General features: G+C 32.8%; 1 protein-coding gene across 3 annotated transcripts in view; it reads right to left on the reverse strand.

The window, feature by feature from the left end:
• The window catches only part of MON2 (MON2 homolog, regulator of endosome-to-Golgi trafficking), a 105,556-nt gene that overhangs the window by 72,506 nt on the left and 15,900 nt on the right, over window positions 1-17,150 (reverse strand). For all 3 annotated transcript variants that reach the window (XM_021678690.2, XM_044915378.1, XM_044915377.1), the window contains exons 3-8: window positions 8,863-8,990; window positions 7,770-7,901; window positions 5,699-5,828; window positions 3,058-3,155; window positions 2,226-2,351; window positions 987-1,181 (exon numbers count right to left, since the gene is read on the reverse strand). In XM_021678690.2, coding sequence (XP_021534365.1) covers window positions 987-1,181; window positions 2,226-2,351; window positions 3,058-3,155; window positions 5,699-5,828; window positions 7,770-7,901; window positions 8,863-8,990 — 809 coding nt within the window. The remainder of the gene's footprint in view (window positions 1-986; window positions 1,182-2,225; window positions 2,352-3,057; window positions 3,156-5,698; window positions 5,829-7,769; window positions 7,902-8,862; window positions 8,991-17,150) is intronic.

A 17,150-nucleotide genomic window follows, 5' to 3' on the forward strand; every position in this document is an offset into this window, starting at 1 on the left:
CTGTCAAATAAATAAAATCTTTAAAAAAATAAAAAATAGGGCGCCTGGGTGGCTCAGCTGGTTAAGCAACTGCCTTCGGCTCAGGTCGTGATCCTGGAGTCCCGGGATCGAGCCCCGCATCGGGCTCCCTGCTCAGCAGGGAGTCTGCTTCTCCCTCTGCCCTCTTCCCTCTCGTGCTCTCTGTCTCTCATTCTCTCTCTCTCAAATAAATAAATAAAATCTTTAAAAAAAAAATAAATAAATAAAAAATAAAAAAAATAAAGTACTATCTATTAGTTTGTAAAGTTGTTGGTTACCTCTAATATTTAGTACATCGACTGCTCACAGTATTATAAGTTTATATAGTTTACTATTCCATAATTATCAATAGCCAATTATTCCTGTTAATTAAAATTAGGATAGAAGCTAAAAAATTGTACAAGGATGAATTTCACATAACATAAAAAGAAATATATCATTTTCTCTGAAAAACATCAGATTGATATACTATGATCAGGAATATCACAACATATTCTGCATTCATAAATTTATGCAAAATAAATACAATACTGGACTAGAAGTCAAAATAGTTGATTTCTAATCCTAGAGTTCACCAAATTTTTAACTTCTTTGCTTTAATCTGTTAAGATACATTAAATAGTACAAATGAAAGCAGCATAAATTGAAGATACTATAATTTTAATGATCCTTCAAATGAGATATAGATAATTTGCTAATAGGCTCAATTCCCAAGCCACAAATTCTATGCTGCCCTCAGATAACAGGCCATGACTCTCCCTGACATACATTAAAAATACTATATAAAACATAAGAAAATCTAAGAAAGGATAGAATAAACCCATAGAGTTACTAGGAAAATACCTATAAATACTTTAAAAGAAATTGTGCTGAAGTGAAAAAGCTGAATGCATTATAATAAATCATCATTTAAAAAGAACACTACATGCAAATTACACATACAAACACACATGAAAATTAGCACTTACCAAAAGGCTGTAAAATTGCTTAATTAGAACAGATACTACTCTCAGCAAACGCATGCAGATAGGAAAATACGGTTTTTCAACTGGTGCCGGAGAAGATGAAGAGCCGGAACCTTGTCTGAACTTTATATTTGGAGAAAAGAGTTTTATCACAAGAGGACATACCCTTTCTTTGAGAAGGAAACTAAACTCTTGGTGCTATTTGCAAAGATAAAAAAAAAAGAAGAATTAACTTAGTTTGTACTTAATACTTTTAAAACACAGTCTTACTAGCAAATAAAATTAATAATCAGTATGAATAATTTAGCTTTATTATATGTTTAGCTTATTATTCTATAGTTTACAACAATTATGAAATTAGTGTTGCTCTTTGAGAGTGTAAGATCAAAATGATCATCAATATTTCAAGAAGTTTTAAAAAGAATCTAATTTAAAAAGGAACATTTAATGATTTGGAATTAAGTGGTTTATTATTAGGAATTGTGATTTTGGTAGGACACTAGCAATTCAAAACAAAGAACAGAAGAAAGAAGACAGATTATACAAGTTCAAACACAAAGCTAAAGCATTTAAAATGGGCAGCTGAAAGAACACCAGATAAATAAAATATGTTATATAATCCATTAACTTTACTTTGCCAAGATAACAATTCCATTCACGCATGGAAGATTTAATAATTAACTTAATATTTTGTTCTACTTAGATTGCTTGAACAGAACACAATAAGCTGATTTTAAAAAAGAACTCAATGACAAACAAGCATAATTATTTTATTTTTTTAAAGTTTTTATCTCTTCAATCTCTACACCTACCATGGGGCTCAAACTCATGGCCCCAAGATCAAGAGTCGCATGCTCCTCTACTAAGCCAGCCAGGCACCCAGAGTAATTATGTATTTTAGAATTATCCAAAAGCACATAGCTACATATAAGCAAGTAAAAATTAGTAACAATTTTTCAGTTTTTAAATATTATAAAAAACAGCTCACATACCAAATTCCCTCATACACCCACAGGTTGGGAAACGCCTCACTAGATGGTCTCTAGGGATTCCTTCTAATGTTAAAATTTCAAAGTGCTAGGGCACTATAATAATGTAAGATAACACTAAATTATCACATATCTAAAGTCTAAAGCTGTAATTCTTTCAATCCTCTAACATGAGAATACATGTTACTTTCTTGAAAAATATCTGTGAAAAAATTTTGATTAATTTTGTTGCAAGATACTACAAATGGCTTACTTGTAAAAAGACCTGTGGAAAATCATTCAGGACTGACTCAAGTAATTCAAGGCCAAATGTTCGAGTCATTTCTGTCATGCCTACTAGCCAGTAAGGGGCATCAGCATTAACCAACTGACAAAGGTCCTGGGAAAATAAGTCAAAAAATAAATAAAAAATAAAACATTCACATGCTGGAATGAAATGTGCTTTTCAAAATTCATAAAATTTTTAAAAGTTATCTCTCCTTATATAGTTGTTTTTACTCCTTAGAAACTAAGCACTGGTAATTCAATTCTGACAAACTATTTTGATTATATAAGTAAACTTTTAAAGAATCATATAACTATTGACAATACATTAGGTGCACAGATAAATGGTTAATAGTCTTTTAATGAAAAACCACTTAAAAGAACCCTTTAATTAAAAAAACAGTAAAATTTTCAGTGCAGATAAATCTTATTTTACTTAAAAGACATATTCATGACAAGTAACATAAAAATCAGGTATTTGTATATCAAATTGTATTAAGTAGACCAAGGCTTATTAGTTAAATATTTATGTCATAGAAATTATTTTATATTACCAGTCATCCCTAATATGCCTCTTTTCCTAGTTCTGGGCTTAATTCATTTTATTTCCTTAAAATGAAATGTAACATTTTATCATGTTCCTTAGCTATAGATGCTCTTTAATGTTCTAGAACATTTTTGAAATACTACTTTCGACCCTTTAAAATTTGACAATTTAAAAAACTGACACTTGAGAAATTAAATCAGACATAAAATTCCAAAATCAAAAAGTCACACAAAACTATATTCTGTAATAAAATTATTTTTATCAACTGAAATACCTGGAAAAGCATATATGCATCTTTAGCACAAGGTTTGAGGGTGCTGACAGATCTTCTGTTACTATTTCCTTGGACCAGTACTGGCTGTTCTATAATATCTGCAATCAAAATAAGATGGGTTTTAGGGGTGTATAATGACCTTTAATAAATCACATATACTATTTAAAATAAATATATGTTTATGAAATTATAAATTTAAAAAAAAAAGATTTTATTTATTTGACAGAGAGAGAGACAGCGAGAGAGGGAACACAAGCAGGGGGTGTGGGAGAGGGAGAAGCAGGCTTCCTGCTGAGCAGGGAGCCCAATGCGGGGCTCGATCCCAAGACCCTGGGATCATGACCCAAGCAGAAGGCAGACGCTTAACGACTGAGCCACCTAGGCGCCCCATGAAATTATAAACTTTAAATGTAGGCTCAGAACTATGCCTCCAAAATGGGGAAAAAACATTAGGAATTTATTTTTATACAAAATGCCATAAAAACTACTCTTCACCATCTTATGTCACTTTAATAAGCTTAGCATCTTTATCCATACATTTGATTTTCCCAGTCTCCCATTCCCCAATCCCTTTATTTTATGGATTTGAAATTCACATGATCTTTGAATGTGCCTTTAAACATCAAATACATAAAAGTTTACCACATGGTTAATTCCTATATCATCTCAGCATAAACAAAAGAATTAACTGTTTGATCTGCCACAATTACTATGTCAGTTATAGATACTGACTAGCTAAGCGTCAGCTAGAAAGTTGCTTCCCAACTCAGCATTTCTTTGAATACTAATAAGATATCATTTTCTGTAAATTATGACAGCCTGTTTTAGATAAATGTTGACTTGATGACTACTTGAAAAAAAAAACGAGGTTCTAAGTATTTCCACCTTATTAGAAAGTATTAAATGAGATACTGGTCTTTAGAGACACAGCTAAAACTACCAATCCAGGAATCACACTGCAGTTATGAATATATAACACATCCAAACTGGAGAACTGCCCTGTTTTATCCTGTAACTTTAATTCCTTCATATTTCAAACTCTAGAACTCAACCTGTATTTACCCTGGGAAAAAAGCAGAAAAACCAATATACCAAAGTAAGTGGAAATATTCTAATAAACCAACAAGAATGCCTGAAACTGGGGCGCCTAGGTGGCTCAGTCGTTAAGCGTCTGCCTTCGGCTCAGGTCATGATCCCAGGATCCTGGGATCAGGCCCCACATCGGGCTCCCTGCTCAGCAGGAAGCCTGCTTCTCCCTCTCCCACTCCCCCTGCTTGTGTTCCTTCTTTTGCTGTGTCTCTCTGTCAAATAAATAAATAAAATCTTAAAAAAAAAAAAAAAAAAGCCTGAAACTGAATGTGAAAAATCTGACCAAAGGTTAACTTCAGGAAAAGTAAAGAAATTATTAGAATAGGCAGCATTACCATTACTTAATAGTATTGCCATTTTTTATCAGTAATACCAAAAGAACCTCAAATGAAATGACAGATAGCATAACATTAAGAGTTGGGGGTAGGGGGATTACATAGGGATTCTCCCCTATGTAAAAGGGAAAGATAGTTTAATCTTTTGTTTCTTGAGTACATAAAGTAGATAGGTTGCTCATGATGGTACCACCTTAGGATCTTTTCAACTAATCATGGGGAATAATTTACCTTTCATCCAATAACAAATGAATAAAACGTAATTTCTATAGTTAAAAGTTATCAAACTATAAAAACTACTACAGAAACAGTATCTTCAGTTCTCTGACATGTTTCTAAGTTTTTAGGAAATTTTTTAAAATCACAAAGAAAAAGATGTTTAAAATTACAATAAAGGTATTTGATGAAAATATGAAAAGATTAATCTTTACATTACATAAATATCCTTCATTAACACATGCTAATAAGTACAGACAAAAATTCACGTGAGGGAAACCCACTCTTGGAAAGTTACCTTAAAGAAGTAATTCAGATGGAAAAAAATATGTAGGAGGACACTCAAAAGAGTACTAAAATACGAAACACAATGTAAGTGTCCAATAGAAAACTAGTTCATTAAACTGTAGAATAGCCACAAAACAGTCCATCCATTAAAATTTAAATTACAGGGCGCCTGGTTGGCTCAGTCAGTTAAGCATCTGCCTTCGGCTCAGGTTACAATCCCAGGGTCCTGTGATCGAGTCTGGCATCGGGTTCCCTGCTCAGCAGAAGTCTGCTTCTCCCTCTCCCTTCCCCCACTGGTGCTCGCTTGCTCTCTCTCGCTCCCTCTCTCTCTCTCAAATAAATAAATAAAATATAAAAAAATAAACAAAGTAAAATCTAAATTACAAAAATAAAAGAATAACATGAAAAATTCATATAATGTCATATTTGGCTAAAAATACATATAATGCAATATTTGATATAAAATGTGAAATTATGCATAATTAGAAATAAACATGGAAAATAGAGTTTATTCTTGGGGTGATAACACTGCTGCGGATTTAGTTTTTTGAACTGCCACTGTCAATATAATAATATTAGTAAAGTAAATATATTTTTTAAAGTATTCTAGTTTTTAGGCAGCCTAAGTTCACAGGGCAAAGACTGAAAATCAAGAGAAATCGTGGATAGAATAACCACACACTGTGAAAAGGAAACCACTTTTATCACTCTACCTCTGTGTCGTTCATCTTCAGCAACCATCCTCTCAAAAACAACAGTAACAACTTGTCGCACTGTAGCAGCAGCTGTATTATTTGTAATATTATCTTTTGTGAAGTGTAGTCGAAAACAAAGAACAATTGCCTAAAAGAACAATTTTCATTTAGTGAAATAGGACTGAAGAACAGAATAACTATTTATTTGATGTAACCCAAAACTAAGTAATGTACGTTTGGCTATTCCAATCACAGATACTAAAAGTCCCACTCTCTTATACAATAAAATCACTAACATCCTTGGATTTTGAAATAATTCAAACTCTGTAAATATATAGCCACATAAGTTTAGGTAAGACAATGTGAAATATGCCTTTCACAACTTGGTTCTTTTAACATGTATATAAAAATGTGTTGTGATGGGGCGCCTAGGTGGCTCAGTCGTTAAGCGTCTGCCTTCGGCTCAGGTCACGATCCCGGGGTCCTGGGATCGAGCCCCACATCAGGCTCCCTGCTCAGAGGAGAGCCTGCTCCTCCCTCTTCTCCCTGCTCCTACTCTCTCTTACTGTCTCTGTCTCTCTCTCAAATAAATAAATAAAATCTTAAAAAAAAAAAAAAAGTGTTGTGCTTTATTTCCCCAGAATGACTTGTTTTGCAAATAACAAGTACTCAAAGTTTGTTATATCACTAAATCATCTGGAGTAGTATTATATAAATATGCTAAGCATATAAATGAATAAAATTATAATTTTTAAAGTCATTTTTTCTTTTTAAAAATCAACTTCAGCTTGATTAAGGTATAGTTTTATAAAATAAACTGTATCTCTTTAAGGTATTTAATTTGATGAGTTCTCATAGTTATATTCACCCATAAAACTACTGCCACAATCGAGATACAAGACAGTTTCATCACCCTAAAAGTCTCCTTGTGCTCTTTTGCCCTCCATTTTTTCCTCCACCTTTGGGTCCAGGCAACCACCATCTTGCCTTTTTCACTACAGATAAGCTGGCATTTTCCACAAACAGCGTTTCATCATTCAGTATGCACTGTTTTTGTATCTGGTTTCTTTTACTTGTACTATTTGTAAAATTCATCTATGTTGTTCTTTGAATCAGTAATTTGTACTTTTTGATTCCTGAATAGTATTTCACAGTATAGGTATACCAAATATTTTGCTTATCCATTCATCTGCTGATGGATATTTGAGCTGCTTCCAGTTTTTAGCCACTGTGAATAAAGCTGCTGTGAACATCATATACAAATCTTTGTAATGACAGATGTTTTCATTTACCTTGGATAAATAACTAGAAGTGAAAAGGCTGGATCATATAGCAAGTACAGGTTAAACTTTTAAAGAAAATGCTAGTTCTCCAAAGTGATTTTATAATTTCACACTCCCATCAGCAGTATGTGTGAATTCAGCACTTTCCCACATCATCAACAACACCTGATATGGTTGGTCTTTTTCAATTTTAGCTACTCTAATGGATGTGTAATGATACCTCTTTGTGGTTTTAATTTGCTGTTCCCTGATAACTAATGATGCTGAGCCACTTTCCATGTATTCAATAGCCATCTTATTTTGTGAAGGGTCTATTAAAAAATTTGTGCAGGGTCGCAGTCTACTTTATTAGGCATCCATCATTAAAGGTATGCAAATTATAACTATTATTGAAAGTCCAACAAATTCCTTAATAAATAAACCATTAACTAAAGATTGTTCTTTATTATATTATTCTCTGTACTTTCTGTTCTTTAAAAATACTTCATAGTTTAAAAAAAACTTTTTAAAGAGTGAAATAAATAATAGAACAGCTGTTAACATGTTCCAAAGAGGGTAGGAATGGGAAAGAAATGAGAAACCCCTACCATACATGCAGCCTTATCTAGTATAAATGCCAATTACCTTACCCTGATTTCAACTCTAATCTGGGGAAAATAAGGCACCAGTGGTTTTTAATGTGCAATGTCCATTATATGGACAGAGAAGTTGCTTTTGGTACAAACAGTACCAGGCTTTCCTCTTTCAGCGAGCTTATTCAAATACTGTCTCAAAGCACTTATGAACTTTGACAACAGGTTTCCTACCTTAGAGAGTGATTCATCATGAACTACTGTATTGGTTGTTAAAAGAACAAGAACTGTTTGAAGTAGCTTAAGTTCTTCAAGACTGTTTTCCATTAGCTGCCAAAGCATATTAATTATATTTCCAGCTGCAGTCTGTAAAATAATTAGTTGAATTATTGTCAGCAAATAAAATATAAGGTGTTCAGGTCCCTAAATAAAAAGATGTACAAATATTACCTCACCTGGAGAGAATTTCTTGATCATAATAACAAAACCCATGTTTCTAGATCTATAGATCAAAACACATCTCTCAACTAATTTGAGATTCACAGCTAAGTAATTTTCTTCTCAAAAAAATAAATTTCTTTAAAATATACCATTTGAATATATGCAAATAGCTGCATACAGTTCTGAGATACCTAGTCAAAAATCAAAGCTCATTTCTACAATATGGGTATATTTCATTTGGACATTTATAAATACAGACATATGCAAATTAACTGAGACTGCTACTATTTCATGTATTATTCCACTTACAATATGTATACAAAAAACAAAATGCAACTCAAATTAACAACATATTTATAAAGTCAATTAAATCTGACATTGTTTAGAATGTTACATTAAAGGAAAAAGAATACATACTTCTATTAAAGTAACTTATGGAGTATAAAGTTAAGGTAACACCATTACATTTGAAAGCAGGATGCAGATTTGTAGTGATGAAATGTTTTTTCCTTGTTTTAACATAATAAGGTTAGATACAAACAATTCACTCAAATTAATGAACAACAAATTATCACTTCAGATAATCTAGGAAAATCATTTTTCCTCCTTTTTAAAAAAATTATAAATTTTATTCTCTTCAATGACACTGATCTGTATCACTGAATGGTGATTTCCTAATCATGACATGACAAAATGTACTTCATCTTTATTCATTATTCATGAGTGTTTAATAGTGAGAAAATCTGGTGATCTTTTAAAATTAAGCCATGTCCTTATAGCACATAAACTGTTTTACATTAAATTATCAGGTTTGCTTCATTCTCCCCTAATAAAAACTCCTGATTTGATTCTTCGGTGCACAATTGAGATAAAATCTTCACATTACCTCAGACACGACTTCATGTGACATGAGTCTCTGAATAGCGGCCAAACACAGCTGAGTAATCTTTGGCTCCTTGGTTCCACAACCCATTAGAAACGGCTGAACAACCTCTGAGCTGTTTTCTTTCAAGGCTTTATTTAGAACACATATAAAATAAATATTAAATCAAATTCACAAGTAGGAATACATTTATATATTTTCTAGTATTAACAATCTTAATAAAAACCACTTTATGTAAATACTAAAATAGAAACCAAGCAGTAAGAGTTAAAATACTTTGGATGGATACTACAGACTCTGTATCTAAACTACCCTCCTTAGCTACAGCTTTCCCATGCTTTTCTCCTAGCACTATCTTTTGGTTTTTCTCCAACTCCTGCTATAAACTCTTTAAGGACTTCTCAGAAGTTCTATCCTGCCTCGGAGAAGCACTCTATTTCTTCAACAGTGCAGAAGGGGAAATATGAAAAAGAATTAATATTCTAGAGAAGAAAAAGTAATTAGAAATAGTATATACATCATCCCCATCACCCTTCAGAGGCTCTCTAGAATTTCATTACATGCCTTGAATTTACACAGCCCTAATTTCGTCAAGAAATAAACTCATTAAAAACAGTAACATTACTCCTCTTATTACTAAAGCATTACTTTAAGTTAATTGGATGCACATGCTGTAATTCCAAATCTTAATTTAACTCCTTCCATCAAGCCAATTCTTTCAGAAGTTTTAAAGTAGCAACAAAAATGTAAAAAGGTAGAAAATGCACAAACTGAAGAATACTTTCTTAAATTTACAAAATGAAATTAAACCAGTATACACTTACTTAATGGCTATACAAAGATGAATAAGACAGGTCTGTAATCCTCAGAGAATTTAAATAGATAAAATGGAATTCCAAGGAAAGAGAACATTAAACTTATGTGTTTGGTATATGGTTTTCAAAGGTACTACATCCATCAATTATTTTTTGAGGTTAAGACTTGTAACTAAGACATACAAATCTGAGTTTTAACATGTTTTTTCAAAAGAAATCGTTAGTCATCCACAGTCACCATTAAAAATAAAAAACCAGTGTTAACATTAATTTCATCATTTAAATCCCCACCTTTCTTCTCCCAAAGCTCCCTTTACAGTATACTAAATAAAGTCCACAATCTCCTACAGCATTCTCTGCAAAGTCCCTCAGTATGCCAGCATAAATTACTGATTTAACACAGCTAAGAGATGGCAAATATGATTGGCAAAGAACAGTGTTTCCAATCCTTGCCTTATTTCCTTGCTTTAAGCATAAAAGTTTTGATTCAAACCCAGAGTCACAAATTTTCCATAACAACGTCTCGAAACATTTATATGAATGGTTAACAAAGGACAGTAAAGCTAAAAAAAAAAAAAAATACTATTCTGAGGCAGTAAATATGCTACCATATTCAAACCTGCCAGAATCTCTGAAGTATGAGGCTATTCCCAATTCTGCTGAACATGCCTAGTCATTAAATGTTGTTTAGGTAAACAAAAATTTCCAATAGTAACAAGTTGTATTTATCATTTTTATGATGTTAACATGTTTCTCATTTGAGTATCACAGTAATCATAGAGAGTTTATAGAGCATGATTTGGCTCAAGTGCACAGTAAGTGGTAAAGCCAGATTTTTAAAATAGGTCTTCTAATTCCTGGTTTGCTATTCTTCCCACAACATTATGCTGCCACTCTTTAAGGTAAACAGCACTTAATGCAAATCGAAGTTAAAACCTTTGAAAGTATCCAAGAGGAACCACTGATCGGCACTGCCTGAAGTCTTCAGATAAATGAAGGAAAGAAACTGTCTTCATAGAAGGAAAAAAACAACTTTCTTGAGTCTCTGATGACAATGACTTCAAGACACACTTGAGTATCATAAAGAAAAATCAGTGCCAATTAACTCTGTCAATTAAACCATGATACAATGCTTTCTAATCACTTAGAATTGTTCCTCGGGGCACCTGGGTGGCTCAGTCATTAAGCGTCTGCGTTCAGCTCAGGTCATGATCCCAGGGTCCTGGGATCGAGCCCCGCATCGGGCTCCCTGCTCAGCGGGAAGCGTGCTTCTCCCTCTCCCACTCCCCCTACTTGTGTTCCCTCTCTCGCTGTCTCTCTCTGTGTCAAATAAATAAATAAAATCTTAAAAAAAAAAAAAAAAGAATTGTACCTCACAGTTTCATCCATCAAGGCCATTGTTATCTCTTTGATAATAGCCATTCTGACAGGTGTAAGGTGATATCTCATTGTCGTTTTGATGTGCATTTTCCTGATGATTAATGATGTTGAGCATCTCTTCATATACTTATTGGCCATCTGTATGTCTCCTTTGAAAAAATGTCTATATAGATTTTCTGCCCATTTTATAATCAGATTGTTTGGGATGCCTCATTTATTGAAAGAATACTTCATTATTGTCTCTGAGGTCATCTTCTAAGCCAATGTCACCCGTTCCCCACATATTGATGCTGGTGCTTTTTTGACCTTACCATAAGATGTCAACAGAAAGTTTCTGTACAACAACTAGGGTGACATTTTAAATAGGAGTCAAACTTATGGGATATCGACAATGCACATAATTCAAATGATGTAATAATAATATGAATACCTATAAACAAGTTCACATAGGCACTGAAAAAGAAACCTCCATACTACCTGGCCCACAATGATTCTAAGCTGCCATCAATTTTAAGATGCATATCAATTTGGGGAATACTAAAATGTGAAAAATCTGTGCAGCTTAGAATGAATAAAATAAGGTGAATTTCAGTGAAATGTTGTATACAGGTCAGTCACAGTTACCCAGGTGTCTCAAGTTAGGATAAATTAAAATAGTATTAAAAATAATTTTTAGGGGCATCTAGATGGCTCAGTTGGTTAAGTGTCCAACTCTTGATCTTAGGGGAGTGAGTTCAAGTCTGAATTGGGCTCCACACCCAGGGTGGAGCCTACTTAATAAAAAAATTAATAAATAATTTTTATAAATTTTATTTTAATGTAACTCAAAGGAATCAAATATCTATCTCTTGCCTCCTTCCCATTTTTTTTCTCCCAGTTTATATAAGAATAAAATATCAAAAAGGAAGTTTCTATGTTATCCAGAATAAATCATCAATAACAAAAAAGATACAACCTATTGATCTGTCTTTTGAAGCATAGTGTGAAAATGAAAACATCTACCATATCCAGATCACAATGCAGTAAGATAGATTATAACCAAAAAAAAAAGTTTTTTTTTTTCTTTTAAAAGTGATAGTAGTCTTAAACAGAAATTAATCTTGCTCTTCTGAGAGACAGGTGCTCTCTCTTTATATACAATAATTTTAATGACATGCTATTTAAATGGAGCTTTATATAAAAACCTTCCTATGGGCTTAGACTTTAGAAATCACACTGAGGAAAAAGCTGTAGAACAATAGAGATATCTTGCTCTAACCATTTTTAAAACTCATTCCAGGAAAGAAAGAGAAAAAGGTCAACTCTTTTTAATCAAAACTCTCTATTTCAATTTCCTTTAAAATATAAAGAGGCTTTTCAGGGGTCAGGAAAATAAAGTTTATTTTTTACCTAAGTTCTTTAATAAACATAACTCCTTTAATAGAATAACACTGGGTTGATAAATATATTTCCAAATTTTATAACTGTGAGAGCAAATGATACACTTTCACACACCTGGAAGAGGTCCAGCAGGTCCCCATATCCTAGGGGTTTCCTTGCTCTGAGCAGTTTCACTGCATAATTGTAGTTTTTATCCTGGAAAGAAAGAATTAAACTAGGATACCCCACTATGAATCACATTAATGGGGGTTAATAAAAGTTTCATGATGATAAATTTTAATGGTCATTAAATAACAAATTGTAATTCTTGTGAAAGAAATAAAATGTGATATAGACATGACTGCTATCCTCAAAACCCCTTAAAATTTAATTATGGAAAAGACTGATATTTCTAACAACATTAAGAAAATATTTTAATGGTTCAAAAGATCTAAAAATACTTCAAGTGACTCAAGAATAGGAGGACAAATAAAATATGGGCAGTTTCATATTAAAAGTACATTATATGAAAAGGAAGGATTATTCAACAAATGATACTAGTACAATTGGTTAGTAATTTTGCAAAAGAAAAAAAAATCTAGGTCCTCACATCACTCACATATTATTAATTAAGAAAAAAATTAAACAAAAAAAAGAACTAAAAGAAAATAAAAATGACTACTACGTGGAAAGAGAAGGGCTTCCTAAGTGCAAAACAACAAATGAGAAAAGTCAGATTATGTAAAAATGAAAAACATCTAGATAAAAATTTAAAAGGTAAATGACTTGTAGAAAATATAAAAATGATGGGAAGTCAATACTTTTGCTATATAAGCAGCTCAAATAATTTGATAAGAAAACACAAAAACTCAAAGAAATAAATGTAAAGTGAAAAAAGGAAATAATATATTCGGAGGAAAATGTTCAACACTAAAGACAAATGTCAATTAAAATAAGAAGTCATTTGCCTGTTCAATTCCCAAAAAGATTTTTTAAGATAATAATCAGGTAAGGATGTTATAAAAATACATTCACATATTGCTGGTAAAGGCATAGACTTTTATCTTTTCAGAAAGCACTGTCTCCAAATACTGAAACATGTCTAACATAAAAGAATGGTTAAATAAGCTACAATCACCTGCTATAATATTATGAAGCAATTTTTAAAAGTTAGAAAAGACAGCATCAAAGGAAAGTACTTAACGATATAAAGAATACAAATTAAAAGGTTAAAAAGTTTTTAAAAATCCAAGGAAAAAAAGAATAAATAAGAACACATTATGTTGTAGAGAAACTATGCAATCTCTGGCCCACTAGGTTAACTTGTAAGCATGGAATTAATTGCCCCCTAGGTCATTTAGCCTGATTACAGAACTAGCCTACCAACAGACCTCTACCTTACTGATGGTATACTGAAATAAACCTTCCCACTGCCTTGAGAATCGTTTACATAAAAACATTAAAATGAATGTGCCACTGCTCTGATTCAAACTCTTCCAACAAGCAGCTCAGGAAGTCACAGAAAGGCAATACTTGAATAGTGTATCCAAATAGACCAAACTGTTTTATACCTCTTATATGCAAGTAATCTGCTTTACTTTCCACTTCTACACCCTATTTGCCTGGCTAACTCCTTTTCAAGCTTTGAGACTCAGCTTCAGATTCCCAGGCTGGGTTGGGTGCCTTCTCTCTGTTCCTATAATAAAATAAGCCTTGTCTATATTTCCATCTTGGCATTTACCACAGTATTAAAATTCTCATTTAGGGTCTGTCTCCTTCATTACTCTGTTATCTGGCTGATATGAACTAAGTATGACAAAATTCATCTACCTGAATCATATAACATGTAAAATTACAGTAAAGACTGGGAAGTAGAAAAACACAGTAGAGGCAGCACTAAGAGACTTACTTGCATTTTGGAGTGACTCACATTGAATGAGGGCTTACTATTTCCTATGTAATGTGTTAACTATTAGTAATATAAGGAAGAGTAAGATATTGATCCTGACCTCGGGTAAGTATGTCCTCTAGAAGAGAAAATTTCTGGCAAAGCACTTCAAAAGGCAAATGGAAGAGCAGGTAAGCTAAACAGAATGAACAGCAGGCACATATGCATTTTCAAGTATACTTCTTATATTTCCATCTAGATTATAGGTGAGTTATACTCATCTCTGCATCTCTCCTAGTGATTCTTACATAATTATTCCCTTATTAAGAATGTATTTATCGTTTCTCGGCCTTTTGGCTAAGATCAAGTGAAGAATGTATTTATGATATATTCTATAGATGTTTGTAAGATATCACAAGCATGTGTATTGATAAGATAGAAAATACTAAATAAAATCAGCAGATAAATTATCTTTAACATCAGAAAATAATTCTGAAGTATAATTACTCACTGCTACTTAAAGACTTTTTAGTAATAAGACCGTGTAGATATGAAAAAGGTGAGGGAAACTGTGAGAAAAGATCATACATAATGATCATCTATGTGAAAATTCTATATGTATACTGACAATAGCTGAAAGCAGCCAAAGGTAGATGTAACCATTACGGTTTTGAGTATGGGTTAAACACACAATTTTAAGATATCACAACTTCACTGGTTTCCTTGTTTCAAATATTCAAAAAGCAGATTCTCTGTTTATGTAATTTTTGTATAACACAAGTCTTCTCAGTCAACCTCAAGTATACTATAAGCTGGCTTAATAAAAACATTTTGTAATATATGGTAGTCAAGTGTAAGATTAAGGCATTTGGCCTTGTAAATGAAAAACCTGATGTTGCTATGTCTCATTTGCAGAGCTTTATCTTTAAAGAAAAAGGAAATTTTGAGATAATGATCTGTATATCTGAATCAATGCTGACATTACCTGGCATAGCATTCCCACTTATGTCAGCATTCATGACAGCAGTGAAAACAAAGAAAAATAAACATTAAAGGAGGATGCTTAAAAGAAGGGGAGATGTAAAGCAAAGATTTATTCTGCAATGTAAATAACCTTCCCTTGAAAAATAAATCTAAGAAAACTAAAGTTGGCTAGAAATCTACGCTGAATATCACTGGTCAGACTAGTTAATCCTAATTAAGGGTTCTAATTTTTATAGCAACCCTTTATATCTTCTGAATATGTAGAGATAGCTGAGAATTCAATATCCCATTTCATATGCAACTCCTCCATTGTTTGGTATCTTTAACATCCATTATAGCACAAAAGTAGTAACCTACAGTCTCTAGAATATAGCTATAGAGTAGTAAACACTTCTCCAGAAATTAAAATTTTTTAAAAATTAACTACAAATTTTTCTTAGTATTAACTGTACTCTAATTAAGTAATTTAGAAACTATATATTGACTAAACTCTTCCTTGTTCAAGAGCCTTTGATTTTCAAGATGATAGTGGTTTAAAAAGCTATAAATTTTAAAGTATCAATTGCTATAGATACTTGGTAAAAAAATGCTAGGAAACAGTTTAAGTGCTAATATAGCTCCTCAAGTACATGGCTCTGGACACCATGGATCTTAAAGCATGAACTATCAATTGTATGTGCATAAAGATTTGTACTAGCATGATCTGAATAGAGCTAACTGAATTAAAATGAACAGCCCACCTATACATTAAACTCATACTGACAGAGACAAAATTTTTCTTACTTGTTCTTAAGATTAACCAATTAAACATTTTACTTTGGTATAGAACTCAGCACCAGAGAGTGATCCTCTGAAGAAATCAGTCTATTCAAAAAATCTTCCATCAGCTATAGACCCAACGAAAACTTCTGTTGGTGAACAACTAAGGACTTACCATATCAGCAATTATAGTAGCGAAAGTTAATATTTGTAATGATATTCTAATATGATTAGCTAATTTAAAAATATCCAGATCATAATTTATCTTGAAACATTAGTTTCCTCACAGGAGCTAATCCACCCAACATGCATCTCCCAAAACCCACTAGCCCACCCTCCCAATCCAACCATACCTACCTTTGCCTTTACCCACCATTTTCACTATACCCCTTCTCAAAATGCACACAGAGCATTATTCAGTGCTGTGAATAATTGTTATAAAACTATTTGGTGTTTCGACAGATTGTTCAAAATCAGAGAAGAAGCTGTGAGAAACAGATGCAACACAGGAGAGCTCACCCTAAGGGCAAATGTCCAGCAAAGCCCGGGAAGCCCAAGTGAAATCCACCTTCCACCCTTAAAACTGCCCCCAAAAGTCCTCATTTCATTTTGTAATACTCTCTGAGATTTCACCAATTAGGGATTTTTTGGTATCACTTTTAAAAATGTGAAGAGATTCATCAGAGTTAGAGAGATTCTGCACTATTTGGATTTTGTTTCAATTAACTTAATAGGACTGCTTTTCTCCTATAACCAGCTGAGAGCAATAGCACCACTGGAACTGGAAATGCAGACTGAAGGATCAGTGAAGTAAGCCAATGATTAAGTATAAACCCTTGGGAGGGAGTAGCTAGTGTGGAAACCTCACAATACTATGGCAGCATACTGTAGCGGGAAGAACATGGACTCTGAACAGCCCTGGACTTAAATCTAGTTCCACCACTTATCATGTGACCTTAGTCAAGTAACTTAATCTCTTTGCATCTCAACGTGCTCTACTATAAAATAAAAATACTTCCCCACAAGGCTGTCTTTTATTAGAGTGGCACAAATGTCTCACATATAACAGATTCTCAGAAAATGCTAGTTTCCTTTTCCATGTTCAT

This window comes from Neomonachus schauinslandi, chromosome 5 (assembly GCF_002201575.2).
Source record: "Neomonachus schauinslandi chromosome 5, ASM220157v2, whole genome shotgun sequence".
Taxonomy (NCBI): domain Eukaryota; kingdom Metazoa; phylum Chordata; class Mammalia; order Carnivora; family Phocidae; genus Neomonachus; species Neomonachus schauinslandi.